Genomic DNA, 14,235 nt, shown 5'->3' with positions numbered 1-14,235 from the left:
CCTGAACACCGCAATCACCACCAATTAACTCACCGCCAACCAACTACCACCACTTGAGCACCATCAACCAATTCCGACGATGGTTCTAGGGTTCCGGCGACCTCAATAATTGGGGTTTTTAGTAGAAAAAGGTTCCTAAAGGTTCGATACAAAGTTACCAAGATGTTTGGGACGAAAATGTTGAGTTTTCAGGAAAAAAATTGAGTTTTCCGGCCAAAAACGTTTTTCCAGCGACCTGAAACTAACGGCGTTAGGATTCTGTTAGTCGGGAACCGTTAGTAGCAAATACGTTAAAAGTTGGGATCGTTAGTAGCCAATTCGTTAGTTGGGACCGTTAGTGACCAAAAGACGATAGTTGGAAAATAGATTTTTACAAAACACATATATAAAACAATCAAATGCATAATTTGAATTCAAGTCGAATTCGAATGTTTGAAAACATGATTAGAACATGAAATTCGTATTCAATTTAAATTGAATTTGAGTTTTTCAAGTCTAATTCGAATACTAAACACCCTTACTATGAATAAAAGCTAAAGCTTCACGGCGTGAACACTAAACATGTGCCTTTTTACTAAAGTAAGGAGGATTGTATTAGTAAGACAATTAGAATCAAACTTAGCATGATTTTGCTATCTTCCATTCTTCCTATCATATCAAATTAATTTCAGTGTTCTTTTGATAATTTGCTAGATGTTGGAATACGATAAGCATAAGAATAGATGGTTGAACTTTTGGTTTCAAACCGACCACTGAATTCACCTTTCACAGATCGATAACTACTCGACATTTTAGAAACAAAACACCCTTCATTTATTGGGCTTTGTCTCATATCTGACATCTAGTTGAGTGTAAGTCAATGCTACATATCTACACTAGTGTTACATAAGAACATGCATTGTTTTTTGTGGATGATAGTTAATAAAAAGAGCTGCGACGTCACTATTACAAATAGTGGGAAATTAACTAACCAACTTAAAAATAAGGGCGCGCTCATTTCATAGAATTTATGGGAATTCAAATAAACTGGAATTAAAATCTCATGATATGGCGTGTACGTTTCGTTTGAATTGGAATCTTAATTCCATTTTAGTGTGTTCGGTTGTAAAAGAATTGAAATTGGAATTGGAATTGGAATTCAATTCCTTCAAATTCGACCTGGGTTGGTTCGCGTCCGATTCAAAGCCCCGGATCGGTTCGCGTTCGGTCGCCCCATTTCAGTTCGGTCAACTCATTTCTCGATATTTTTTTAATAACGAGGACAACGAATAAAACATTTCAATTTTTTTTACTTTTTTGTTTTAATTTATATTTTGAGTTATAAATTTATTATTATTATTTTTGAAGGGTTTTTTTTTATCTTAATAGAAAACCCCTAAAAATTTTCAAAAAAATAAAAAAACCATAACGCAAAATATAAATTAAAAACAAATAAATATAAAAAAAACTAAAATGTTTCAGCCGTTATCCTCGTTAAAAAAAAAAGAAAAGAAAATAAAAACTGAAACATGTTCCGACCCAAACCTGTTTCGACCCATAACCCGTTCAACCCAACCCAACTCATTTGCCACCCCTACCTGAAGGTGGTGGGGTTGGCTGGAGATGCGATGATATTTGTGATGATAAATTACAATTCATTTGTCAAGCGAACACATCAAGAATGGAATTTGATTTCAGTTCCTTTCAATTCCAATTCCTACTAGAATATTCAGATTTCAAATACAATTCTTTTCAAATTCTATGTAAATTTCAATTTCAATTCCATTTCATTCTGTGAAACAAACGCGCCCTAAATATGTTGAAGAGGGTTAGTTAATCAAGTTAAAATCATTTTACAATCATTGGCTATATTAAAATGGACCAATCACAATGCATGGAGCATGGCGTTTGGTGCCTTTAGATGTCTAGGTGGACAAGGGTGGCTGCCTTCAAAGTGTCATAACACATGGTCTAACTGCATAATCAACTCTTATCTTCCTTTTTATGATATCAAATAAATAGTGAATAAGTGTGATGCCTCTTAAAGCTATCACAACAAATGGTCTAACGGTATAATCAACTCTTATCTTCCTTTTTATTATATCAAATAAGTATTATGCACACGTAATTATACTTATATTTACTTACTTAATATAAGTATTATATTAAGACTCCCCTTGTATATATAGATATAATACAAGTATTGACCCGCAAGTTGAACACAAGTATGGACATTAATTAATGGACCTTTTCTCAAGAAAATAGAATTATGAAGGGCACATGTATACCAAAATAATGTTGCCAAAGAATGATATATTCCCTTCCCATATGCCTTATTTTCGGTTTCCAAATGGTTATATTATATGTATATATGTACATTTATATATTTGGTAGGTATAATTACAGAATAATACATAATCTAATTATTCGTTAAACGATATTAGAGATGGGATTTTAAGTTAAAATTCATAATTTATAATTTATCCTTTCAATCCAAACTTATTAATATATTTATAACTTGTTTTTAACACGATCACACATAAACTACTTATAATACCTCTCGTGGGTTGGGGTGTGCCTGAAAAAAATCAAGATTCGAACTAACTAAATCCGGTTGGCATCAAAACCGAGTTCTAAATTTGGTTCTTGAATCAAATTTAGTGATTTTAAAATAATTAAGATCTGACTATTCGAATTCGAATTATGTACCTATTTCTAGTTTTTATTCAAAAATACTTGTATTTTATATGTTTATATCATAATATGTTTATAAGAATTTGTTTTATTCAATTAATTGAATTCAAACTCATTTTCATATAATTAAAAACCAGATTCATAAACATCCCTGGTAGGTTATCTTGATCAAATAACCCAAAATTAAACCAAGAAATTAATTAAAGAACTTCAAATTGAAGAAAATATATATAAACTAGACAAGCAAGAAGTTTTGATTGAAAGTTAAACTGATTCTTCTACAAAGTACAAAGTGTATACAACATTCTTTGAAAATAAAAAAATAAAAAAAATAAGAAAAGGGAGTCTCATCATCCTCACTATGCAAAACACCCAAACATTCTTAAAAACTCGTGTTAGGGCTTTCTGGAGATGGCTGACCTTCTGGTTATATATCCATATATATTGTTTAAAACTGGAAATTATATAAAACCTTCTAAATTTAGAAAGTTGATATGCATCTTCTGTGTGTAGGAACCTTCTGTTTCTTCTGGTTTAATTCCTTTTTCCATTCTTTTCCAATATCTTTTGATATCTTGAGTGCATCAGCAGTTGCACCAGCCAAACCTCTCCTTGTGAACCCTGCTGCATATAGTCCTCCTTTCCCCTTCCAACCATTTGGGAATGGTGTTTTTGGGAACCCATTTTCAGCAAAGAATTCTTTCTCCTGTTAATAATAAAATAAGGTCAACTTTGAGTTAGTTAATATGATCAAGAAATGAAAAAGATTATGCAAATGTTAAAAAGATTGGATTTTGATGCTTACATGAAGCCAAATTGGGACATTGCTGAAGTACCCAGTTGCTAAAATCACTGAATCAATGCTCAAGATATCACCGTTGACCAACTCGACTGTTTCTTCAGTGAATCTTTTGATTCCAGGCACCACGGTGATGTCGCCTGACCGGATTTTCTCGAGTGTTCCGATGTCAAGAACCGGGGTCTTTCCGTGGTTGTTTTTGAGTGTTAGTGGACCTAAAGATGGTCTTTTTATGCCGTAACGTTGTATGTTTCCTATTATGAACCATGCAAAGATTAAGAGGATTTTGTCAACTATCCATAGAGGCAGCCATTTCATTAGCATCATGGCGAGATCAAATGTCGATTTTCCGAGGATTTCTCTTGGTAAAACATGAACCTGAAAGTGTGAAATGATGAATTAGTGTCTTGATTATAATGGATATTGATTTTCTTAAGAAAAAAAAACAAAGCTTTTGGTTTTATAGGGTTTATTTTAGGGTTTTTGAAGATAGTTGAGTACTTACCGAGCTTCGAACCACCATTGATGGCTTTGCATTGTGGTTAGAGAGATCAAGAGAGACTTCCATGCCCGAATTACCACAGCCGACGACCAAAACTTTCTTTCCTTCATATTTCGCGCCGGACTTGTAATCTTTTGCATGGATAACTTCACCGGAGAAGTCTTTTAGACCTTCAATGTCCGGTATTACTCCTTCCGCATTTTCACCGGTTGCAACCACAAGCATTTGACATATATACTCCGTCTCAGACCGGATTGATCCGGCTGTTGAGACGGTGTTGACACGCCAGAGTTTGCATGCCTCGTCATATTTAGCTGACTGCACGCACTCGTTGAATTGTGGCTTTATGTCGAACTTTTTCGCATAATCCTCGAGGTATGCGATGAATTGTTTCTTTGTAGGGTACTCAGGGTACTCTTCGGGGAAGGGTATTTTGGGAAGTTGACAGAATTTCTTCGGGAGGTGGAGTTTTAGGCGGTCATATGTTCGCTTTTGCCAAAGGGAAGCAATGCAGTCTGATCTTTCAATGACTACAAAAGGGATCCCATGGTCCTTGAGGCAAGCTGAGATAGCTAGCCCTGAGGGACCTGCCCCTACTATAACGGGTCCATTGACCCACACACATCTACGACCAAAGAAGTTATTTTGTTGTGAAAAGCTAAACATTTTGGCAAATTTGTATGAAACAAGAGTTTCTTGGGGAGATTGATGAAGATTTGTTTTCTTTAAGGTTTTTAGTAGTGGAAAATTTGTTGATTGTTTGTTGAAGTGAGTTGTGAATGATTAGAGATATGAGATGGAGATGTGTATATATAGGCTAGGGGCTGAGGTGGATGGGTGGAGTGGGGTGGGGTGGGGTGGGGTGGGGTGGGATGGCATGTGACAGGGTGGTGGGGGCAATTAATGCATTTTGAAGGGTCACTCTAAATCATAAGCAAACAAATTATTAAAATTATATACTTAGAATAATATGATCATAACTGATGACATTATATCATTTATCTATTATATATACCTAAAAATAAATTAATGTAAATCTTTTATGATTTTAATTTTCAATTATTGATTCCCATATTGTTATTATTTTAGTGTTTTATATTACTAAAAAGAAAAAAACACCTCAAAAAAATAAATTTATATATATTATTCATCAGCTATTTTATGATGCCTACATTATAGAATCTATTATTTTTATTATCTAATTTCTGATTATTAAAAGAACAAAGAGAAATTGAAAACCCTGAACCCAAATGACCTCCCACTAGCAGAGAAAAGAAAATCAAAACCTTACTTGACTAGTTATAAGACTAGGATTAATGTAGCATGCGCCTACGTGGAGCAGAGTTATAAGTGACCCTAGTTGACTAGTTCGAGGCTGGACGGCTTTTGGCCACCTTGGACCCTTAGTGGCTTACTAGTTACTCCTCTTGGCTCACAAGTCACAACAAGCCACAAATAACATATACAATATTGATGTTGATTCATCCAATGAAAATGCATTTGTTTATGAGACTGTGTGTGAGTTGTGACTTGTGAACGATATATTTATGAAAAGACGTCACGTTAATGTCGTGTAGGTGGTGGGGTATTTACTAACTAAACTATCAAATATATGATTTAATTAAGTTGTAAATTATTATTTAATAATCATCTTTTATAACAATTAGTGAGATTGGGATAGTTTGAATAGTTGAAACTAAATATGGCTCCACTTCTTTTTTCCTTGGTGTCATTTCCAGCTAACTAGCGCCTAAGGGGGCATTAATCACCCTTTGGCATGCGCCTCTTTCTTTTGTGATGGTTTTAGTTGCTAAATTGGAAGAGGTGACAACTCCACCACCTCTTTATAAGGAAGGAATGAACCACTTATGGATACTATCATTTACCGTCTAATATTCAAGTGCCTACAAAATTACTGTAATACTTATCCACAAGTACCTTAAAAATTTTTGTTTGTTTTTTTAGTTCTCCAAGTACAATAACTGTAAAAAATGAATTAATTTTATATGATAAACCTTTGTCATTGAATGAAGACATATACCCTACCCACATGGGGTGACGACGATGCTACTATATAGTTTGGAAGTCATGCACTCTATGTAAAATCTCGGATTTTTCGTATTTGTTTAAACCGATTCGAGAATGTAATTCATATATTTTGAACTGATTAAAACTTGTATTTAACTTATTTTATAATTCCATAACTTTCAATCATGCAAAATAATCCTTAGAAACCTTTAAAATCGCTTAAAACGACTAAAATTCGCGTTTTTGGAAACTACAGGGACTAATTTTGCCAGTTTTTTCCTATTTTAGATTAAATTAACGAAACTTAAACTCCAAGAAATGTTATATCTGGTCCAATTTCGTTTTCGTGGTGTCCAAGCCAAATTTTGTTAGTTATTGTACTAGATTTTCTCATTAAATAGATTATTTTATTTCCTAATTTGTTTTTAGTAACCAAATCGCTTATTTTATGCATAAATCGAGTGAATTAAGGTCCAAGGAAAGGATATTAACTTAAATACAAGTCCATACTCTTAGATTACTGATCAAGCATGAAATCTTTTGGTTTATTTCATCGATTTGGTAATTAAACTCTTATTCGGTTACTTAAATGAGTAAATCTTCCTAATATGGTTCTTTTTATATTCTTATATAAACAAGACTCATAATCTCTGTCACAAACTTGACCTAAATTCTAAGAAGCATTCTCAGCCATCACCCCTCTCTATGCCTCATAAAATCCTTCGGTTTTTGCATTATTGCTGAAGATACAAGCTTGTTCGTTTGACTTTGCTTACGTGTGGACCTTTGACTCATCGTTTCTGTTGATTCTTTCACTTTCAAGGTAAGTTGTAATATAAATCATTCATATATATTCCCTAGTCAATTACCTTCAATCAATTTTGGTGGTTGAAGAGTGTTGATGGGACATCTGCCCCGATCCGACCCGACCCAGGTACCCGTTTCCCTTATCCGATCTCTTTCTTTTATGATTTAATATTTATTTATACTTATATTTTTCTTCTTAATAATAATAATATATTTTCCTTCCCGCCTCTTTCTCTCTCTTTCTTTCCGCCGTCCCGTCCCTCTTCTTCTCTCTTTCCGCCTTCTTTTCCCTCTTGTCGCCGTCCCGCCCTTAAGCCTTGAACCCCTGTCCTTTGTTCCTTCCCGCCTAAGGTTGTCTGCGCAGCTCCACGCGCCAGACTCCTTACAAGGAAGCCTGCGTGAAGACCACCTGTTACTGCGATACGCGAGACGAACTGTCCCCGCAGCGCGCTAAGGATTTTAGTTCTTCCCGCGGCGCGCTATGGATCCTGTTCTTCCCGCGACGCGCTAAGGAATATAGTTCTTTCCGCGGCGCGCAAAGGTTGGTTCTGTCTGCCTTCACGCTCGCGCTCTCTTGACCTTCTGTGTCTGCCTTCGCGCTCGAAGCTTTCTCGCGCTGTCTTGTGTCCTTTCTTCTGTTTTAACTTGCTTGTTTGCTTTTGATATCTTATCTTCTGTGCTGTTGACCTGACCTATCTTATGTCTAAAAAGCCACTTTTGGCGCAGCATGCGCACCAACCCCGTTGGTTGACAGAAAAAGTGACTGACATTATCTTTTGAGATCTGCTTTTCCATGCTTGACCAGTACCTTTATCTGACCCTCCCATGCCTGTTTACTGTTACCTGTCAGCTTTTCCTTGTTCCCTGCAGCTGCCATATCTTTTGATATCTTTTGCTTTTGGAATCTTTTACTTTTTGGAGATCTTTTCCCCTTTTCTAGGGATTGTGTTCCCTAGGGTTTCTCTATAAATAATAATGTTATTTTCCTTAACACTACACACACAAAGCACTTAAACTCTCCTAATCTCTCTTGCTCCTTGCTCTCTCTGCCGTCTTCCTCTCTGCCTCCGTCTTCCTTCCTGTTCTGCCCTGCTTTTCCGGTAATATATATTATATATAATAATTTACTTATTAATTATGCTAACTTATAATCAAGACTTAAAACAAATCATTAAAACAATAATCTTATTTATAGGTTAACTTGTGCTTGTTTAAAGTTGGTTCTTGCTTTATCTTACACCGCATCGTTTATCAAGTGAGTAATCTCGTACCTAATCCCTTTTTATTTTTAATGTTTTGGGATGTTCATGTGTTCGTACAAACTCGAGTCTTAAACTTGTTTATGAACTTTAGTCGCGCAGTATCCCATGTGTTGAGGACGTTTACTTGGCTGTTTATTTGTATGTGTGTATCATTAACCGCTTTGTTCGGCCTATTCCGAAGTTTTCATGGATCCATTAGATGAACACGGGAGACCTATCGTTTACGGTTTTCTTTGTTTACACTTGCACAGATGTTTTCTTGTTTTTGTGCTCATTTGGGAGCACGGATTGAACTATGAGCTATGATCTATTTAGGCTTGATCACAATCTGATTACACCCTTGTTAAACACCAGACATACACGTGTTGCGCGCAGATTTATTGTTATCTATGTATTGTATTAAACTTGATTTCTCACCAACACGCAAGTGTTTGACGTTTATTTTAACACATGTTCAGGTTTGCTGTAGCTGTTTTTGGAGCTTGTGGACACGTAGGACGTTTTTACTTTTGGACCTAGATTAAAATGTATCAAGACAAGTTATTGTAGTTCGAATATTTTGCCTTATAATATATTGATTTATGTTGATTTATGTTATCTTGTGTTTACGTTGCGCGTGCGTGAATGAATATATTTATTAAATATTGACACCCAATAGTGTCACGAGTAATGAAACAATATGTGGCGCCCCGATGTATAATCCGCCTTTGGTCGGGGTGTTACATATTGGTATCAGAGCTCGTTGACTTTAGGATAGGTGGTTAGACGTAACGGCCTAGAATAACTAAGAGTCCCTTCTCGCGCATGAGAAAAATCTCATGTTTGCGCGCTTATTGTTAATTACTCGTTATTTATAAATATGCTTGCGCAGACGCAGCGTATGGTTTTATGTTTTATTTCGCGATATTTCAATTTTTGCTGAATTTCGATTTTTATTGATTTTACTTACATATTCGTTTGTTGGGATTGAAAATCCGAAAAGTCATGGTGATACATGAATAGTTGATTTTCAAATTCCATTTACGATTATGTTCTGAGGTTGGAGACTTGAAAAGTCATGGTGATACATGAATTGTCAACCTCCAATACTCATTTTCTTGTATATTTTATATTGAGGATTGAAAAGTCATGGTGATACATGAATCGTCAATCTCCAATACTCGTTTACTAGTCATTTTAAATTGAGAATTCGGAAAGTCATGGTGATACATGAATTGTCGATTCTCGATTCGAATTTGTTATCTGTATTAAGTTTGCATTCAAATTCATGTTTTACTTTAACTGTTGATGGTATCTAACCCCGCGAAACCAAGCTTTATAAGATTATACTTTGCGCTAAGATATTAACTAAAACTAAAACTTTTATAGAATGCCTCCGCTATCTCGCCGCCATCTGAGGAGAGAAGCCGCGCGCAGACGTTCGCAGCAACGTTCCCAGGAAATGGCCGCCGCAATAGCCCAAGCTTTGAGCCAAAACAATACCAACGTCTCCGGTTACAACATTAAGTCCTTTAACGCGGGTAACCCTCCAAAGTTCACAGGTCTTGAAGGAGCCACCGTGATGCTCCAGTGGCTTGAGAAAATAGAAAACACTTTCCTCCACACCCAATGCCCCTCTGACAGACGAACCCTATATGCTTCCAGTGTCCTGGAATCTAGAGCGCTTACATGGTGGAATGGAGTAGCTCATGCGCGTGGCGCAGAAACTGCTTCTAGCATGCTCTGGGAGGAATTCAAAGAAATTCTGACGCGAGAATTCTGCCCTCCCAACGAAGTTAAGCGCCTGGAGGAAGAATTTTGGAATCTTAAGCAATACAACGGTGAAGCGCGCGAGTACGCGACGCGTTTCCATGAACTAAGCCTGCTTGTCCCTCACCTTGTTACCCCTTCCCGCCGAGCCATCGAGAAATTCCTTGGGGGTCTCCCCATGGAAATTCAAGATTCTGTATGGGCCAGAAACCCAGTAACCCTCTCTGACGCCATCGAGTTGGCCGCTGTGCTCAGCGACAACCATGTCAGAGCAGGAACCCTGTTCCTGCGGGGATCTGAGAAGACCAAACTCACCAAGACTGTTCCTGAACCAACAGAAACCAAACCAGAACCCTCAAACCGTAACAACCTCAAGCGCAGGCGCAAAGCCTATGCGCTTACCAACCCGCCCATAGTACAGCAACCCACCTACCAACCTCCAGTTTACGCGCCTAACCCACTGTCAACCTACCCAACACCTCCTGTAGTCCATAACTATGCCTTAACCAATCCCGCACTCCCTGCCCCGCCACCTAAGAAACCTTACACAGGAACCCAACCCTTTTGCCCAACCTGTAGACTTCACCACCCAACCCAAACCCCGTGTCGACAATGTAACCGATGTGGCCGCGTTGGTCACTCTGCCGAATACTGTAGAGTCCCTCCCGCCAACCCAATTGCGCCAACACCACCAGTCTACCCGCAGAACCCACAACCAACCTACCAAAACCCACGACCCAGGTCGTGCTTTAACTGCGGTGATCCCAGTCATTTCCGGAACGCGTGCCCGAGACTTCAAGTTCAAATCACACAAGCGAACCCAGTTAACCAAATCTCGAACCAAGTGGCGCGCGGACGAGCTTTTAACATAACCGCGCACCAAGCGCAAGCGAATAATGACGTAGTTAATGGTACATTTTTGCTTAACGGATTTTATGCTTCTGTACTTTTTGATACTGGCGCCGATTGAAGTTTTATTTCTCGCGCGTTTGAGCAGAAACTTGCGCGACCGCGCAACGATTTAAAAGAAAATTTTTCAGTTAAATTGGCTAATGGTGAAACTGTTTTAATTAACTCAGTGATTAAAGATTGCACGCTTAACCTTAACGAAAACGATTTTCTGATCGACCTCATCCCCATGCCTCTTGGAAGCTTTGATGTTATCATTGGTATGGACTGGCTTTCGCATAATCGCGCCGAAGTCATTTGCGCCAAGAAGATGATTCGCATACCTCGAGAGAATGGTGATCTTCATATCTACGGCGAGAAACTCTCCAGTGGTCTTAAGCTTATGTCTTGCGCCGAAGCCCAAAGACTCATGCGGAAAAGGTGTATTGCATTTCTAGCCCATGTGGTTAAACCCGATGAAGGAAAGAAGCTTCGCGATATCCCTGTTGTGCGTGATTTTCCTGAAGTTTTTCCTGGTGATCTTCCTGGTATCCCTCCCGCTCGTGAAGTCGAGTTCCGTATTGATCTTGTCCCTGGTGCTTCCCCCGTAGCTAAATCTCCTTACCGTCTTGCGCCCGCTGAGATGCAAGAATTGGCAAGCCAACTTCAAGAGTTGACTGCTAAAGGATTCATTCGCCCTAGCTCTTCGCCCTGGGGTGCTCCGGTGTTGTTCGTTAAAAAGAAAGATGGATCGTTTCGCATGTGTATTGATTACCGCGAGTTGAACAAACTCACCATTAAAAACCGGTATCCCTTACCGCGTATTGACGACCTCTTTGATCAACTCCAAGGTGCCTCTTGTTTCTCCAAGATCGATCTCCGTTCTGGTTATCACCAGTTGCGCATCCGCGATGAAGGTGTTCCGAAGACTGCTTTTCGAACTCGTTATGGCCACTTTGAATTCTTGGTCATGTCCTTCGGTTTAACCAACGCACCCGCCGTTTTCATGGATCTAATGAATCGGGTGTGTAGACCTTTCTTAGATAAATTCGTGATTGTGTTTATCGATGACGTTCTGATTTACTCCAAGACCAAGGCCGAGCATGAGCAACATCTTCGGTTGGTATTGCAAAAGCTTCGAACCGAGCAGCTCTTTGCCAAGCTTTCCAAGTGTGAATTATGGTCTGATGAAGTACAGTTTCTTGGCCATGTTGTGAACAAGGTGGGTATTCATGTCGACCCATCCAAAATTGAAGCAATCAAGAACTGGATTACGCCGACCACTCCTTCTGAGATCCGATCCTTTCTGGGCTTAGCTGGTTATTACCGGCGCTTCATTTCGAACTTCTCGAAGATCGCTTTGCCTTTAACAGCTTTAACGCACAAAGGTAAACCGTATATTTGGGGCTCGAAGCAAGAAGAAGCCTTTCTGACGCTCAAGCGATTGTTGTGTAAAGCTCCTGTTCTTGCGCTACCTGAGGGTAATGATGATTTTGTCGTGTACTGCGATGCCTCCAACCAAGGTCTCGGTTGTGTTCTTATGCAACGAGGCAAGGTTATCGCTTACGCATCGAGGCAACTCAAGGTTCATGAAAGGAATTATACAACTCACGATCTCGAACTTGGTGCAGTTGTTTTTGCCTTGAAAATCTGGAGACACTACCTTTATGGTACTAAGTGTATCCTTTACACTGACCATAAAAGCCTTCAGCATATCTTTGATCAGAAGGAACTTAACATGAGGCAACGCCGATGGAACGAACTCATCAGCGATTACGATTGTGAGATCCGATATCATCCTGGTAAGGCTAATGTGGTAGCCGATGCGCTCAGCCGAAAACCCTGCCAGCTTAACTGTATCTTGCCGCGCACGCAGCTTCACTTCGCGCCGATCCAAGGCAACCTTGAATCGCGCATTCGTGACGCGCAGCGCGCATCCATCAGTAATGGTAACCTTCGCGCCGAGTTAGCGTGTGGCGCGGAAGCGCATTTTGTCCCTAATCTGAGTGGAATTCTCTGCTATCTTAATCGCATCTGGATTCCCTTTGATGAGAATCTTCGCGCTGATATCCTGAGTGAAGCGCACAAATCTCGATATTCCGTTCATCCTGGCGCTGATAAGATGTACAAGGATTTGCGCATTACTTATTGGTGGCCCGGTATGAAAAAGGATATTGCTGTGTTCGTAGCTAGATGCCTGACTTGTTCTAAATAAAAGCTGAACAGCAACGCCCATCTGGTTTGCTCGAACAACCAGAAATTCCTACGTGGAAATGGGAATGTGTAGCGATGGACTTCATTACCAAGTTACCTTTGACAACAAGCAAACATGATAGCATTTGGGTAATAGTGGATCGTTTGACTAAGTCTGCTCACTTCCTGCCCATTCGTGAAAACTACCGTGTTGAGCAACTCGCGCAGCTTTATGTCAAGGAAATTGTCTGCCGCCATGGTACTCCTTTGAGCATCATATCCGATCGCGATGGCCGTTTTATATCTCGCTTTTGGAAATCTCTCCAATCTGCGCTAGGAACTCGCTTGGACATGAGTACGGCATATCATCCTCAGACTGACGGTCAGTCTGAGCGAACTATTCAAACTCTTGAGGATATGCTCCGATCTTGTGTTCTTGATTTTGGAGGTAATTGGGATTCACACCTGCCTTTGATTGAGTTCTCTTATAATAACAGCTATCATTCCAGTATCGGTATGGCCCCATTTGAAGCACTTTACGGTCGTAAGTGCCGCTCCCCGATTTGTTGGAGTGAAGTGGGAGAAGCTCAAATCACAGGACCCGAACTTGTTCAAGAGACAACCGATAAAATCGCCAAGATCCGTGATCATCTGCTGACTGCCAGAAGCCGACAGAAGAGTTACGCAGATCGTAGGCGGAAGCCTCTCGAATTTCAAGTTGGTGATCTTGTTCTCCTCAAAGTGTCGCCCTGGAAGGGTGTTGTCCGCTTTGGGAAGAAAGGTAAGCTTGCTCCTCGATATGTTAGACCATTTAAGATTCTCGCGCGTGTAGGAAAAGTTGCCTACAGACTTGACCTGCCGCCCGCGCTCAGTAATGTGCATCCAACGTTCCATGTATCCAATCTCAAGAAGTGTTTAGCTGACGAGAACCTTCACATTCCACTCGATGAAGTTCAAGTTGATGAATCTATGCATTTCGTTGAGAAGCCTGTTGAGATTATGGATCGTGAGGTTAAGCAAACCAAGCGCAGTCGCATCCCTATCGTGAAAGTTCGCTGGGAGTCCAAGCGCGGAGCCGAGTTTACATGGGAAAGGGAAGATCAGATGAAGATCAAGTACCCGCACCTGTTCTCTGCGCAACCTACTTCGAGATAAATTTCGGGACGAAATTTCTTAAAGTAGGGGAGACTGTGACATCTGCCCCGATCCGACCCGACCCAGGTACCCGTTTCCCTTATCCGATCTCTTTCTTTTATGATTTAATATTTATTTATACTTATATTTTTCTTCTTAATAATAATAATATATTTTCCTTCCCGCCTCTTTCTCTCTCT

General features: G+C 39.4%; 1 protein-coding gene across 1 annotated transcript; it reads right to left on the bottom strand.

Annotated features, from left to right (window-relative positions):
* Positions 1-2,877: 2,877 nt before the first annotated feature.
* LOC143561076 (putative indole-3-pyruvate monooxygenase YUCCA5) lies at positions 2,878-4,773 on the bottom strand. The gene is made up of 3 exons (XM_077049223.1): positions 3,978-4,773; positions 3,479-3,850; positions 2,878-3,379 (listed from the first exon to the last, which is right to left on the bottom strand). Exons 1-3 carry the CDS (start codon positions 4,638-4,640, stop codon positions 3,155-3,157), a joined length of 1,260 nt encoding a protein of 419 aa, XP_076905338.1. The 5' UTR covers positions 4,641-4,773; the 3' UTR covers positions 2,878-3,154.
* Positions 4,774-14,235: the final 9,462 nt, after the last annotated feature.

The sequence above is a fragment of the Bidens hawaiensis genome, unplaced genomic scaffold (assembly GCF_021521415.1).
Source record: "Bidens hawaiensis isolate Kalapana, Puna unplaced genomic scaffold, B.hawaiensis_p1.1 tig00020534_1, whole genome shotgun sequence".
In the NCBI taxonomy this organism is placed as follows: Eukaryota; Viridiplantae; Streptophyta; class Magnoliopsida; order Asterales; family Asteraceae; genus Bidens; species Bidens hawaiensis.
The sequence above is the reverse complement of the archived record's forward strand: the minus strand, read 5'-3'. Positions and strand labels throughout refer to the sequence as shown.